This window comes from Poecilia reticulata, linkage group LG10 (assembly GCF_000633615.1).
Source record: "Poecilia reticulata strain Guanapo linkage group LG10, Guppy_female_1.0+MT, whole genome shotgun sequence".
Lineage (NCBI taxonomy): Eukaryota > Metazoa > Chordata > Actinopteri > Cyprinodontiformes > Poeciliidae > Poecilia > Poecilia reticulata.
The window spans coordinates 21,071,671-21,087,252 of NC_024340.1; the positions used below are offsets into that span (position 1 = coordinate 21,071,671).

Sequence of the window (15,582 nt, forward strand, 5' to 3'; positions counted from 1 at the left end):
AAACTGAAAACATCATATTAACTGAACTTCACACCCAAATAGATGGTTATAGTGGAAAAACTAAAACAACCAATCAAGACATCAGGTTGGAGGCTAAAGCTTGTGTCTTCCAAATGGACAATGACCTTATGCACTTCACCAAATTAGCTCCAAAGTGGCGTAAAGAAATTAAAATAAATATTGCAATATATTGCAATCACAAAGCTCTGATCTCACTCCTAAGGAAATTTCAGCACCTTTTTAGCGGTTTAGTAAACAGGAATGGAGTTAAATTCCAACAATTCATTTTGAGAAGGTTGTATAAATATACCGGTTTAAACTAGAAATGTCAGTTTGTCTTGCGAAGAAAAAGCAGAGTCAAATATTATGCAGATCAATGTAGATAGGTAAAAAATAAACTTTTAATAACTTTCAGAAACAACTTAAATACTCATACAGTCACTCAAAGAGAACAAAAATCTAAATAAAAAATAAAGACTAGATCCTGAGAGGCATGAACACGCTTAAAACAATGAGCAAGTAAAATGACCTGAGTGAATAAAACTTGGGAGCATATTATACACACACACATATATATATATATATATATATATACATACATACATACAAGAAGAAAAGTCGTGTGCAAAACTATTGACAACATACTAAAGGAAATAAAACTGGAAAATGAACAAGAGTTACTGCTGTACAGTCATGTCATCTCGTGAAAAAAAAGGATTTTTTTTTTTTTTGTTTAATTTAATTTAGGGTAATTTAAAGTGATATTGCCAATTTTGGTGAAGATGATCCTTTTCAAAAAATTGTTTGATGGCAGTAAAATAAAAATATTTGCAGCTTGAGTATTTAAACCTGTGTTTTGTTTTTGCTTCTCCACACAAGCAAAGTCCCGTTTCTCCTGGTACAGTAATAGGTTATCGTTATTCATGTTCAAATATGCCCAGTTTAAAAATTGCACTGACCTTCTGCTACATTAGAAAATAAGCTGGGATACCCCTTCTCCTGAGCACGAAAGTGCAACATACTGAATGTATAATATAATTCAGGAATACTTAAATGACAGTCCATTTGAATGTACACAAACACACTACAGTACAGCTCAGTTATAATAAAACAAGCACAATTATTTTCCCTGACCTCAGTAACATTGTGTGTCCACATAAATAATGAGTCCTTTCTCCTTTGATTCATCTCTTTGATATAAACAGATTCAAACTAAAAGAGCTGGTTGGAAATATTTAGGCAAAATTAATTCCTTTGAGTCACATTAACATTTTTTGAGTACCATTCAAAACCACCTATGGATATTATTTTATCCTAATAAATTACCTTTATTACTCTCGAGATTAAAAGACAATTTATACATTACAAAGACCATTTATAACAATGTCAAAGAATATTTCTGATTAAGCATATTAACCATCATTTACTGGCTCATTGAGTTTTACTATTACATGCAGTTAAAAAGCATTTAATAAAAAAAAATACATAAATGAATAAATACATGAATAAATAACTTTGACAAAACAGTTTACATTGTAACAAAATAAGGGTTGCATCATATTGCAAGTAAATTGTAATGTCAATATAGCAAAGAAGCTGGTTAAGCTGATAAGTGTTAGCTTGGTACTAAAAGACCTGATCAGTCCAATAAAGAGATCAGATGCACCGATGAACCTTTTGGAACATTGACCCAAGACCACAATCCAAATCCTGGATAAAGAGCTTCAGTGAATGTGGTGTGGAAAGTGTGGATGTGGATCAATGTGTCCGAGGAGACTCTGTAGAAGGACAGCGTTCCTGCCGGCCAGTCCAAATACACAGCTACTCTGTGAGATGAAGTGTGTGTGACCACTGTGGTGTAAGGGATGGATATTCCTTTTTTATTGTGCCAAACAGAGTAAGAGTTGCCATCGTAGAACAAAGTCCAGGATTGGTCATTTCCACCAAACCAGCCATCATTTTCCTCTTCTCTCCTGATAATTCTTTTGTAACTCACTGAAGTGTGAACCCCTCCCATCAGCTCGACCTCCCAGTAACAGCGACCTGTCAGAGCATTTGAACACATCACCTGATGGTTCTTCTCAAACCTGTCCGAATGATCGGGATATGGCTGAGCCTCCTCCACATACGATGCCTTTGTGTTGTTGTTTGACAGTTTCACATTTCGGTTCACCGAGTTTGTGTCGACCGTGAGCTTACACCAATCTGAAAAGCAAAACAGAAAATAATGCCTTGTGAGTAAATCCTGCGATTCACAGTAATAATAGTTATAATGCAACACATTAACCTATATTCCCTCTCCACTTTATCCCACCTGGACATTTCAATAAACACATCTATCCTTCTAACTATATGTTATAAAACTATTGTTACAGTTTTTAGGGCAATGTAGCAAAAAACAAAACACATTCTAAGAAGGATATGTATAAATATGCACCCCAACAGATGGACTGTTTATTACATTGCAGCATGTTGATAAAGTTTTCCCCTTTGTTTTGTCATGTTTCATTTTTTTCATTCCTTTAGCTGTTCACCTGTAAGCTATTCTGCATCCCATTTCCTCCGTAATAAACTAAACATAATCTATGACATCTTCCACACAGAAACGAACATGGTGAATTTTTATAAACAAGAAAAAATGTCTGTCCAAAGTAGAGGATGTTGCGCCACCGAAGACATTGTAGTAGGCATGCCAGGCCAATTGGTGGTGCTGTAACACCGTGTGTGTGAGAGAGACACACATCAGTCACAGAGAGAGATGGAGCTACTTCATGACTTCAAAAAAGATGCAGCTTACATGTACATGATGTTGCCTACATATTTCAAAGTTAGGAACAAAATTGGAGACTCCACAGGCAAAGCTTATCTTGCTCAAATATACTTATGTCAAAAAAACTGTTCACTGTGAAAAGATGATCAAGTCAATCATAGAAAATAAACATTCAGCCTGAATTGGTGATAAGATTGAATGACCCAGAAATAAAAAAGAGCTATCCAAAAACGTTAGCCAGCCTCAAAGAGAGAGACAGAGCAGTGATAGTCCTGAAGCATTATGTATGAGCTGCCTTAATACCTGTCACAACCCCCTTTCAGGTGCAACTGGAGCTATATGAGCTAACCCAATCACCTTATGTAGAGAAGAATAAACATGCCAAACTTGGGGCTCTCCAGCCATCACAACATGAAACTGGCATTTTGAAATTCTTCCACTCTGGAACCTAGCTTCAGAAATTATTATTTTTTGGTTTCCCAAAACACCAGATCAGTGTGAACCCACAGCCTAAACATCAAAATGGTTTTTGTGGGTATGTGGTTGTTGGAGTTTGCTGTAGGTAGAATCTGGCTTTTATTCCCATTTGTTAATTTAGGTCCTGGTTTCTGATCTCATACCTGAAAATTAGGAATTAGTAAAATAGCCTGGAGCTTGCTTTTTAGATGTGAACTAGTGACAAGTTCAAAAACAAAACTGTACTCACATTTCCTCAGTCCTGGTGTTAACCACTCAACTCCAGCTGGATGCGTTCTGAAGAAATTTAGCAGGAAAAAACATGTTAATACTCCTTTACGTTACACAATGAAGTAACATATTTTCTTCGCCTCAACAAAGTGAAATTGTCTGTGACTGAATCAGGCCTTTCCATACCTGAGAACTTGAAGCTTGGACTGTGGATCATTCAAATTAGCAGATAGAAGCTTTACTCCAACGTCGTCTGAATGGTTATAGGTCAGATCGAGTTCTGTCAGATGGGAAGAGGTGGAATTCAAAGCTGATGCCAGAGAAGCAAATCCTTCTCCTGTGACCAGACAGCCAGACAGTCTACACACACAGAACAATGCAGCATGAGCACAATGCCTCACTTTAGAAATTATGTCATTCTTACAAACTGAAGACTTTGGTCAACAAAAGTGATGGCATTACTTTTTTCTTTTATAGATGTTGGGAAAAGACAAAACTTTATTTTTAGAATTAAAATAAGGATTATATTAGATATCTTGCCAAGTCCGATCTATTTTAGTACCTACATGCTTTCTGAAGGTACGCTGGTTGCACTTCAGGATGTAGAGTAAATGTATATTGTACATCAGACTACTAGAAAATTATTAGCTAAAAAATTAGCAAATAATTAGCAAAAATCTATTTGCTAAAAATAATAATTATTTTTTTAGCTAATCTTTTTCTTTGTACGTCATGATTATGGGCAACTGTTTTGCCCTATCAAAAGGCAGCCCAATAAAAGACATGGAAGTATGTTTTTCTGTGTCCATTTTAAGAAGAAGAAATTTGGTGGTTTGACTACTTTCACAAAGCACAGTAACATTTTAAAATTAAACTAATACAATACAATAACACAAAGCAAAAAGGCTTCAAAATGCCCAAAATAAACACATCAGAAGTGGCAAAAATTTCATTGGGTTCTCACCAGAACTTGTTTTCATGGTCCACATGTAATTTACTGGTGTAGTATTATTTAAGGTTTATTTTTCTGATAAAATACTTGACTGGTTTCACTAAGAATATTGTCCCTTTTTTAACTAGCACTTTTGCTTTGAATCAGAATTTTACTGGACTGAGTTCAACAATCATCCAATGAGCTCATTAGTCAGGGATTACCTTAGAGTTTCTAGCCTACAGTACGAACTCTCCAGTCCAGTCGATAGCAGCTTCACTCCTGAATCCCGCAGGTTGTTGTTACTTAGTTCCAGCTCTTTAAGGCAGGCAGACTCAGAGCTGAGAACTGCAGACAAAGCTTCACAACTAGTTTCTGAGAGGCAACAATGATTCAGTCTATGGGGAAAAATAAATGCAAAAGAACAGAAAAAATATTATGTTAAGCACGTCCAAAAGATGTAATGGCTAAATTTCAGATATTGCTTTATTCCATTCTGACCTGAGAATTTCCAGTTGACAAAATGAATGTCTCAGTCCCTCAGACAACTTATCCACTGCTGAACCTTGCAGGTTGTTGTTGCTCATGTCAAGCTCTCTCAGTCGAGAGAAGCTGCTCAGATGTGGATGTAAGATGTCAATACTTCTCTCTGAGATGGAACAACCCCTCATTCTGAAGAAAAATGAAAAACAATACCTTTTTTGATCAGATAAAATTATCAGAAATGTGTTTGTCCTGTGCATGTAACCTTCTGGAAGATTGAAAAATAGTAGATAAATTTAGTTCAGACAATGTTGACTGAGAATCAAACATTTATGTAAACCACATTTTACCAAATTGTTCATCTTCCTGGTTAAGGAAAAACCGATGATTTGTTCATCTTTTCTACAAAAGGATCATTTCAAAAATATTTTTTGATGCAAGATCAGTTTTTGGACAAAATGGTTTTGTCCAAAACTGATAATGTCCAAAAATTAATGGAGTCTGGGGAAATCTGTCCATTAAAGTAAAGGTCAGAAACCACGAAAGATTCTCTAATCCTGAAATAATTACGACTTCAGACACACAGGACCTTCAGCTATTGAAAATCTTTAACCAATCAGAAAGAAAAGAATCAAATTGAAAAGGTTGAACTTCTGCTAAGCAAATAAAATCTTGAATGCAACAGTTTACACCACGGATGTCATAAAAAAACATAAACCCAAAACCTGCTCCAAAACTATAGGTGTTGCTATATAATTTAAAGATTAATTTCAAAATACTATTTTAATAATTATTCACAATATATTTTCATAATATATGCATACATTATTTTTTGCAATAGAAATTATTTCATTTGTAGACAATATAATCTCTACAGGCACCAAACAAAGTGGTTTGAACTAATTCCAACAAAAATAACCTAATACTTCAAAATTAAACAAAACAGATAATACTTGTAATACTTAGTATATTAAACTGGTGAAAGAGTACTGTTAGCATCTTGAGTATTAAGTTTGGTTCTGAATATCTCACCTAAGAGTACCGAGTGTGCAATTTGGGCTCTCCAATCCCTTAACAATCTGTTTCATTCCTGAATCTTGCATGTTGTTGTTACTAAGATCCAGCTCCCTCAAGGAAGACTTGGTGCTGAGAACCGAGGACAAAGCTTCCAGACCACTTTGTGAAAGGGCACAGAAAGTCAGTCTGTAAAAGAACATGTAAAAAAATTAACAGGGTTAATTTTTTGCTAAGCTTTTACCAACAAAACAAATGACATTAAAATAAAATATGCACTTACACAACTGTCTTTGAGACTTTGATCAATGGCAGCAGCCTGAGAAGAACGTTTTCAGAGACAGAAAACCTGGTAAAGTCGAATACATCAAGACTTTCTTCTGAAGATAACAAGAAGAAGACCAGGGCCGACCACTGGGCAGGAGACAACTTATCAGTGCGTAGTGCTCCTGCAGATAAGAACTGCTGGATCTCTTGCATAAGAGAAACATCTTTCAGTTCATTCAGACAGTGGAACAGATTGATACTTTTCTCTGTAGACAGATTCTCATTGATCTTCTCTTTAATATATTGGGCAGTTTCCTGATTGATCTGACAGCTTCTTTCCGTTTGTTTCAAGAGGCCATGAAGGAGTTTCTGATTTGCCTCCAGTGAAAGTCCCAACAGAAAGCGGAGGAGCAAATCTAGGTGCCCATTTGGACTCTGTAAGGTCCTGTTCACAGCACTGTGGTAAAAACTGGGGATCGTTGGTTTCTTCAACAATGTGGACAATGTTGGTGGGGTTGTTTCTTTCAGATGATTGACACCACACTCTGTGAAGCTCAAATGGACATAAAGAGCAGCAAGAAACTCCTGAATACTCAAATGTACAAAGCTGAACAGTTTGTCATCAGACAGCACTCTCTCTACTTTAAAAATCTGTGTGAACATTCCAGAGTACTCTGAAGCACCTTGGACACTGATACCACAATCTCTCAAATCTGATTCGTAAAAGATCAAGTTTCCTTTCTGCAACTGCTCAAAAGCTAGTTTTCCCAGAGACTTCATCATCTGCTTCCTCTTTGAACTCCAGTGTTCTTCCGTCTCATTGTCCTCATCGTATTTCACCATCTTAACTTTGGTTTGGACCAGCAGGTAATGGATGTACATCTCAGTCATTGTCTTTGGCAGCTCTTTGGTCCAACTTGTCTGAAAGACGTCCTCCACAACTGTAGCAGCGATCCAGCAGAAGACTGGGATGTGGCACATATTGTGGAGGGTTTTTGATGTCTTGATATGAGAGATAATCTTGCTGGCCAATTCCTCATCCTGGAATCTTTTTCTGAAGTACTCCTCCTTCTGTGGGTCATCAAACCCCCTGACTTCTGTCACCATGTCAACATAGTCATGAGGGATCCGATCGGCTGCTGCAGGTCTTGTGGTTATCCACAGACGAGCAGTGGGAAGCAATTTCCCTCTGATGAGGTTTGTCAGAAGGGCATCCACTGACACAGGCTTGGTAATGTCAGTCAGGATCTCATTGTTTTGGAAGTCCAGAGGAAGACGACACTCATCCAGACCATCAAAGATGAATATGACCTGGAACTCAATAAACTCGCAGATTTCCTTGGTTTCGGTAAAGAAATGATGAACGAGTTCCACCAAGCTGAACTCTTTCTCTTTCAGAGCGTTCAGCTCTCTGAATGTGAAGGGGAATATGAACTGGATGTCCTGGTTGGCTTTGTTTTCAGCCCAGTCCAGCGTGAACTTCTGTGTTAGGACAGTTTTCCCAATGCCAGCCACTCCCCTCGTTATCACTGTTCTGACTGGGTTATTTTGTCCAGGTGAACCTCTGAAGAGCTGTTCCAGTCCAATTGTCACTTCTTCTCCGTTTTGCTTTCTGGAAGCTGTTTCGATGTGTCTAAACTCATGTTCTTCATTCACCTCTCTGGTTCCACTCTCTGTGATGTAGAGTTCTGTGTAGATCTTATTCAGAGGGGTTGGTTTTCCTGCCTTATCAATCCCTTCAGACACACACTGAAACTTATTTGTCAGAGCAGATTTAAGTTTACGTTGGCAAACTGCACCTGAATAAACAAAAAAATCTATTAGGGAATTATAATAAGAACATTTCACATACTTAAAATACATGTAAAAAAATTTAATTATTTCTTTCTCAGGGAAGATTTTCTTACTTTTAAAAAAATTATTAATTAGCTGCTTCAGATGAACTTGGTCAAGGTCTTGATTTATGTCCTCGGGTAATGATGCCCCCTCTACCAACACTTTTCCATCCTCCAACAGACTTACAAAATCTTCAGTATAGTGTAGGCAGAAACACTCCTGTGACCTTTTCTGTTCATGTCTATAGAGAATAAGAAAGAGCAAGTTTAAAATTAAAAATCGAACTTGAAGGAATTAATAATATCAAAACTTAAGTTGTGGTTATTGTGAATAGTAGAGATGTATTAATCAGTTAGAGATCACATTGATTGATTAACACATCAATAAGTGTGATTGGTGTTTTGCTCAAACACCAAAATGTTTTTTTCCTATTCATTAAATGCATCAAAAACTATTTCTGCTGTATACATTTATATACACTTACATACAGATTTGGGACTCATGCCTTGATCTATAAAGGCATGTGAAATGAAATTCCTTCATTTCACATTGAAATAAAAAATACAAAATTTCTCTCAAAGAACCTGTTGCATATTCTTTAATGTCCTGTGCTATCATCCTTAGAAAAATGCAATTGGTCAGAATTAGAGTCAGAAGGTCAAAACCGCTGGTCAGCAAACACAAGATGCCAACTATTAGCGCATCTCGAATAAATACCAATTGGCAGGTGTTACTTTACTTTTGTTTAAAAAAACTATTATGATGTAGCACAGAAAACCTTTTTTGAGATGTTGGGTTGTTTCAAATTGATCTATTTACTCATAATAACTGATATGGAAAATAAATGTTTGGGTCACAACATTATATCACAAGCTTGATTGTAATTGGGTATTATTGCATCCAAATGCATCACATGAGATAATGGTGCATAAAACAAGTAAAAATGCTAAGCAACTAATGGGCTTTTAAATATCCATCCTTAAATATTTATACACTGAAAGACCCATGATGATGGGAAATTAAATGATGATTTCCCATCATTATTTAATTTATCAAGTTTTTACGTGTCTAATACTAAAGTATTTTAATCTGTAAATATTAAACAATAAACACTGCTAACAACAAATTAACACCTTCTCAAAATGCCTTAACAAATGTGTGTCATTTCAATAACAGCTTACTGTTGTTTAGGAGATGATGGATGTATTTTAAAGAAGATGACAACATCCTTTGATGTATCACTCCAGCATGATGCACAGCTAGGACTGGGTGAGTCTGGGCTCCGTAGCTGGATTCTGAAATAAAGTCAAGCAAAAAATAAATAAATAAATTATATATATGCTAAAAATGTCTAATCTAACTAAACATGGCAGAGTGAAAATATAGTGTTATTAGTTGTTATTCTGCAGATTGTTGTTGGTTTTCAAAACGGCCAAATGAGAAGTCTCGTTCCTTCGTTCCTTCCTTCCATCCATCCATCCACCCATCCAATCTCTTCAAATGCCGTATCTCTTTGATATACATCTCAGATACAAACATTTTCACTTGAATAATATCAATTCAGTCTATTTTTAAACAAACTTTCTTGAAGTTCATCTTACATCTCTTCAGCAGATAAGGACTCTGCTTTAAAGTCAAAGTGAAGGTCCTTTGATGCATCACTCCTGCAGGACACACCGATAGGGCTAGGAAAGTCTCCTCTGTGCAGCCGTCTCCTGAATCAAAGTAAAATTACACAACTTTAGCACAAAAAGTAATTCATTCTGCAGATCTTCCCATATTCACACCTCTAGCAAATTATTATTCTGTCTTAATTTAAAATATGTGAACAGTCAGTCAGACACAACTAGACTATAATTTAAAAAAACAAGAAGCTGGCTTATTTATTTCAGCTAGTTCAATGAAACAGGTCTGGTTAAATTAACAACGTTTATTTTTCCATCCCTGAGAACGTCAAAAGCAAAAGTATGTCTGCATGATTGCTCAGCTAAGACTGGCAATGCTACCATTTCAGTCAGCCTGAATGAAAACTTATAATACCGGGAGGAGACAGAATAGAAAAAACTTAATTTGTGTCCACTTACAACGGTTTACTAAACGATTATTGCTCGTTTAGTAAACTGCTAGCTAGCAAGTTATTTTGATTCATGGCTGCAACGTGAGTCAGTTGAGTCAGTTGAGTCCAGCGTTAGCCCTATACTAAAACAACTTTAAAATAAATGAAAACTTTGTGTCACTGATTATGAAGCTTTGTTATTCATTAGGTGGTTGTGAGACGTTGTGCAACAGTTCACTACAGGAGTGTTTTTCAACCCACTGTCCGGCATGTTTTAGGTTTCCCTGCTTCACCATATCTGCTTTCTATTGATGGACAATTAACAGATGTTTGCTGAGCCAAAATCATCTGAACCTGGAGTATAAAAGTAGAAATGCATCTAAAACCTATTCAAAGACATTGAACTTCATCATTATAAGGTTGAACATCAATACAGCACTTAAGAGTTTATTTAAAATTCTCTTGATATAAACCATCTAGTTTCCAAACATCCATCCATTTTCTTGCACCCTTGTCCCTCAGTGGGGTCGGGAGGGGTGCTGGTGCCTATCTCCAGCTAACGTTTCAGGCGAGAGGCGGGGTCACCCTGGACAGGTCGCCAGTCTGTCGCAGGGCAACACAGAGACACACAACCATGCACACAGACACTCACACCTAGGGGCAAATTGGAGAGGCCAATTAACCTGACAGTCATGTTTTTGGACTGTGGGAGGAAACCGGAGTACCTGGAGAAAACCCACGCATGCACAGGGAGAAAATGCAAACTCCATGCAGAAAAACCCCAGGCCGGGAATCGATCCCAGAACCTTCTTGCTGCAAGGCAACAGCTCTACCAACTGCACCACTGTGCAGCCCAGTTTCCAAACAAATGTTGCAAAATTTTAGATCACTTTGCCAAGCCCTAGTTTATGTATCTTTCCAAAATATCAAAACATTTCAGCAGTATCATGGTCGTTATTGACAGCTTACATCAGTTCAGCAGATGAGGGCTGTCCTTTAAGGTCAATGAGAAGCTCCTTTATCACATCACTCTTGCTTGGCATACATGTAGAACATAACTGCAGTCCACTTCTACAATAAATCACAAAAAAGATATGACAATCAAACTTGTATGACAAACTGAAAACATTGCAAAGCAATGTCCAAACTCAAATATTTAAATGTTTTTGATTAAAAAAATTTTAAAAAGTCTCACGCTATCATCTTATTTGGAATCAAGACGATTCATTGAAACACTGTCCAGGTTCAGCACCCTCTGACCTGTAACACAACACACATAGTATCGAGTGAATAATGATGATGATTGTATGAATGATGAAGCAGCAGTTTATAGAGGCAACATCTGATCTGACAGAAAGATGCAACCGGTCTTTAATAAGTGTTAAGTGTTGTGGTTTGTTCAAAACTAGATTGCTCTAAGTGTTCATTTATACCAAGTCCTTACAACCTTAAGACAATTATCTCCAATTACCAATCAGCATTCCAGAAGCCTTGGCTAAGGAGGAGACACGTTACATGAACACTTCTAAACAAGTCTATGAAGATTAGTTTAGACATCAGGATTTAACTATATAAAATACAGAAAACTTCACTGTTCATCCAAGTATACAAACACCTGATTCGTAATGGGTGAAAATAGGAAATATCTTAGACCTTAAACACCCAAAGGAAGAAGTCACATAATCTCATGATGTGAAGTCATATGACCTACTACAAAATTAGAGTGTGGGGCAGAGAAAAATGTGATTCAGGCATAGAAGAAAACATATATGTAAAAGTGGAATAACCATCACTTTAAAACTGCATTTAATGCTGTTTTAAAGACAATTCCTCATTGTTTTAAAGGATAAACCACCTTGCACCACCTCACTGATTTGGAAGGATGAGTGTCTAAACCTGCACCCTTTTCTTTCTAATCTGAAAAATAGTAGACCTAGCCTCTTATTGCTTCTGCATGGGGGTTGGCTGGTGGCTTCCAACGTTTGACTATACAAAGCCACTATGATGTCATCCACAATTCATTACCTAATATTTTATATCGTCTTATTCTATGTGGTAACCTTAAGTCGGAAACTGAATCTGTTTGTGACTACTTCCTCTCCTCCTACACCAGAACTGGTCAAATGATGTAGTTTCACATCAGAGGTCTGAATCAGCCTTTTCTGTTATTCTGGACTTCACTTCGCACGAAATGGCATGTGAAGCTTTAGTTTTTCAAATTTCTGCCCCATCATGCAAGGATGGACATCATTCAATTACTCTGAAAATCATTTTGTTGGTGGGATATGTTTTATTTTAGTTTTTAAGGTTCTTACAAAATTTAGTAAAATTCTCCTAGAAAAAGCCAGAATCTGTTGTTGCTTCAGATCAAAAATAAGGCCAAATGTATCAAATATTAGAAGAGTTTCCACATCTACGATTTGTTAACTTTGGTCTGAATAACTTGTAGAGTTTGTGAAATTGTAACCTTTTCTGGAGGTTGGGTTTCTTCTAAAACTGAAATTCTAAGCAAATCAAAACCTTGCGCTACAAATTATGTGAAAATGTACTGGTTGGATGTGTTTGGGTCAGGAGTACCAAGAATAAAATAGCAAGAAGATGCTGTGTTCCAAGCTAATTGAAATAATGAAAAATGTGATCCTTTTAGTTGCATTTTTCTGAGTTTTCAGGAAAACTTATCCGAGAAGTATACCAGTTGGATTTTCAAAGGTAATCTTGCACAGGGCCTTTTCCTTTACGAAAAAGGCACGCAGCTTTAGTTAGTTATTTTATTTATGTTCCCACACCCCACAATTAAAAGAAAAATTAGTCTGTTTGTTTTAAATAGACTAAACCAGGGGCACATCAATAGGTGGCTGATGAAGGAGGAATAAATCCAACAACCTTCCAACTGCAAGTCAACTCTATCCACTGAACCACAGCTCCCAACAAAAAAACAAAAAACACACCAGAAGTGAAAACATCCCAGATTATAGATTATTTCTTGCATTCCAAAAACTGTTTGTTGAGATTCAGATTTTAGAAAATCTGGCACAGGAAGAGTGGAACCATTTTCAAAGTCTTTTAAATGTCAAATAGGGCTGTTGTAAAAGAATATTTTAGTAATCGAGGTACTCAAATCATTCGAGGAATCATTACAGTCCTAATCTCTACCTTTAGTTTACAAATTAACTTAGGGAACATGTTGGGAAATGCAGGACTGTCTTTGCTTCTTCTGTAACCGAAGAAAACTATTTACTTCCCTATTTTTCCCCACTAGAAACAAGTCACAAACGTAACTTCATGTGGCATTGTATCACCATTTCTCTGACTGGTGAGTAAAAGTCATGGCATTTATGTTACACTGCAATGTTTCTCTTTTACCTAGTCAATGACATCAGTAGTGGTTTCGTCATTACTGTTCACCAGCAATGGTAAAATCAGTTTGACATATCGGATAAACTTTGTGGATTTTGAGCCAATCATGATGACAGGTAGAAAAGTCTTCAAACCTCCTTGGCCATGATAAAGAAACAAATAAACAAGATGGGATTTTATACAATTAGTTTTCCCAACAATAAAAAAGAAAATGAAGGAATAAACAAGAATGAGAATGAATAAAGAAAAAAATATATTTCAGAGTTAAAATTAGTTATCAGCCATAATGAACCTGATTAAATATTTTCTGTGATTGGTTAGAGATAAAACTGAGAAAAACTGGTCTGATGTTTGTGACTGAAAACACTCTGTCGTTTCAAATTCCAGACAGATCTGTAACCACAAAAGAATTTACTTTCAGGATGGGCACATGCAAGGTTTCTGCTCTTTTAAAACCTGTTCCTCAGGCTTTACCTTTAAGCAGCTAGCACTCTGTGACTGCTTGAACTTCCTAAGGTGGAAATATGAGCCACATTAGAGAAAGCTTTATAGCAGCCAGACAGCTATAGTATTTCTTGTTTGATTTAAAGCCTTTGAACATCAACCAAGCCTTTCTATGTCCCATTTACTTTCACCACAAATAGATTTGTAGTTTCTGATCTAGCAGCTGCAGTTATGGTAGTTTCAGTCTTTCCGCGACTGAATTGAAGAGTTCAGTCGCGGAACTCTTCAATTAAAGTCACTCTTATTTTCTCCCTAAAAGAGTTGAGTTGCAAATTCATGTTAGGTCTGCCTTTTAGGAATTTACCAAGTACCCAGGAAAGTGCATGAAAAGTTTGTTGACTAGCGAATTAACTGTTGAGAAGAGAAGTAGACAAGATAAACAAATAAATAAACCTTACTGTAATTATTGATGATGAACAGATAAAATACTACGCTATTGATTATCTACTGTTACAGTCTCACATTTACTCTGCATTAATCTATTCAGATTTCAGTAAGTGCAAGGTTGCTAAAACAACCAAACCAAAAAAATTCCAAAGGCATCATGTCTGTTTTTATAGGTCTGCTTTCACATTTTGGAAAGATCGATCCTAAAACACTCTTCTTTTCATCCGTGTTCATCTGTCTTATGCATAGTTGCTTTAGTGTTACGCAAAGTTGCAAAGCTTAACAGGGACGATATGTTGTTATGTTGCATAATGGGGACATCGTCAGACCACGGGTAATGTATATACGTAAACGACCTATCACTAGGGTAAATGCAACATCACTGGTGTTGTGCACAATATTAAAATAAAATGAAATAATAATCATAATAAAACATTTGAATCTAACTGTATTTTTGGGATATATGCAATTTGGTGCGCCGAATAATTATTTCGGTGTGCAATGTCTTTTTTTCGTATAAAAATGCCAGGACAACAATGAACGTTTCATAAATTTATCTTAAATAACATATAAGCCGATTAAAGTTGTCAGATCCAGCAGAAAGTTCCATAAACGGATGAAGTGGATGAAGCTACTTACTGTGTCTCGACGAAAGTTGAAACAATACAGAAAAAGGTGAAACTAACATTCTTCTTTCTCCTTCCTCTTCTTCTTCTTCTTTTGTGTTTTATTAGCGGAAGGCAACCAACTTAAGGTGCATCTACCGCCACCTACTGGACTGGAGAGTGGTCATCAATGATATCCAAAGGGAGTTTAATAATACACACCTTTAAGTGTATAAGTGTGCAAATTCACACACATACACACACACAAACACGCAAGAATGTATATGTATAGACAGGTATACACATAGATATATACTGTTAAATACGATTAAATAACCTAGTGTTTTTAAAAAATCTAATTTCTTGATCCTCTTTTTCTCTTCTTTTTCCTTCTACTTCTTGTTCTTGAGTTCTAATGGCGGTTGGCTAAAAACGTTAGGTAAGCATTACCGTCATGATCAACAGGTAAGGAGTGTGGACCACAAAATAAATAAAAAGCTAAAAATAAGTAAATAAATAAAATTAGATCTTACTATACAACTTACACTATTTAAAAAAATAAAATATAGACTGATATCATCTGCCTCCAGAATCCATCCATCCATCCATCCATCCATTTTCTTCCGCTTATCCGGGGTCGGGTCGCAGGGGCAGCAGCTTCAGAAGGGAGGCCCAGACTTCCCTC

General features: G+C 36.4%; 1 protein-coding gene across 1 annotated transcript; it reads right to left on the reverse strand.

The window, feature by feature from the left end:
- Window positions 1–373: 373 nt before the first annotated feature.
- On the reverse strand, window positions 374–15,009 carry LOC103471457 (NACHT, LRR and PYD domains-containing protein 12-like). Its single transcript, XM_008420470.1, has 13 exons — window positions 14,932–15,009; window positions 11,240–11,304; window positions 11,014–11,115; window positions 9,590–9,703; window positions 9,170–9,283; window positions 8,060–8,229; window positions 6,169–7,951; window positions 5,904–6,074; window positions 4,890–5,060; window positions 4,613–4,786; window positions 3,644–3,817; window positions 3,477–3,523; window positions 374–2,205 (listed from the first exon to the last, which is right to left on the reverse strand). Exons 2-13 carry the CDS (start codon window positions 11,245–11,247, stop codon window positions 1,640–1,642), a joined length of 3,594 nt encoding a protein of 1,197 aa, XP_008418692.1. The 5' UTR covers window positions 11,248–11,304; window positions 14,932–15,009; the 3' UTR covers window positions 374–1,639.
- Window positions 15,010–15,582: the final 573 nt, after the last annotated feature.

Coding starts and splice junctions, on each gene's coding strand:
- LOC103471457 (XM_008420470.1), bottom strand. Junction 3,818..4,612: donor TGTAGGCTAGAAACTCTAAG/GTAATCCCTGAC, acceptor CTGTGTGTGTAG/ACTGTCTGGCTGTCTGGTCA. Junction 2,206..3,476: donor AACACCAGGACTGAGGAAAT/GTGAGTACAGTT, acceptor TTTGCTTTTCAG/ATTGGTGTAAGCTCACGGTC.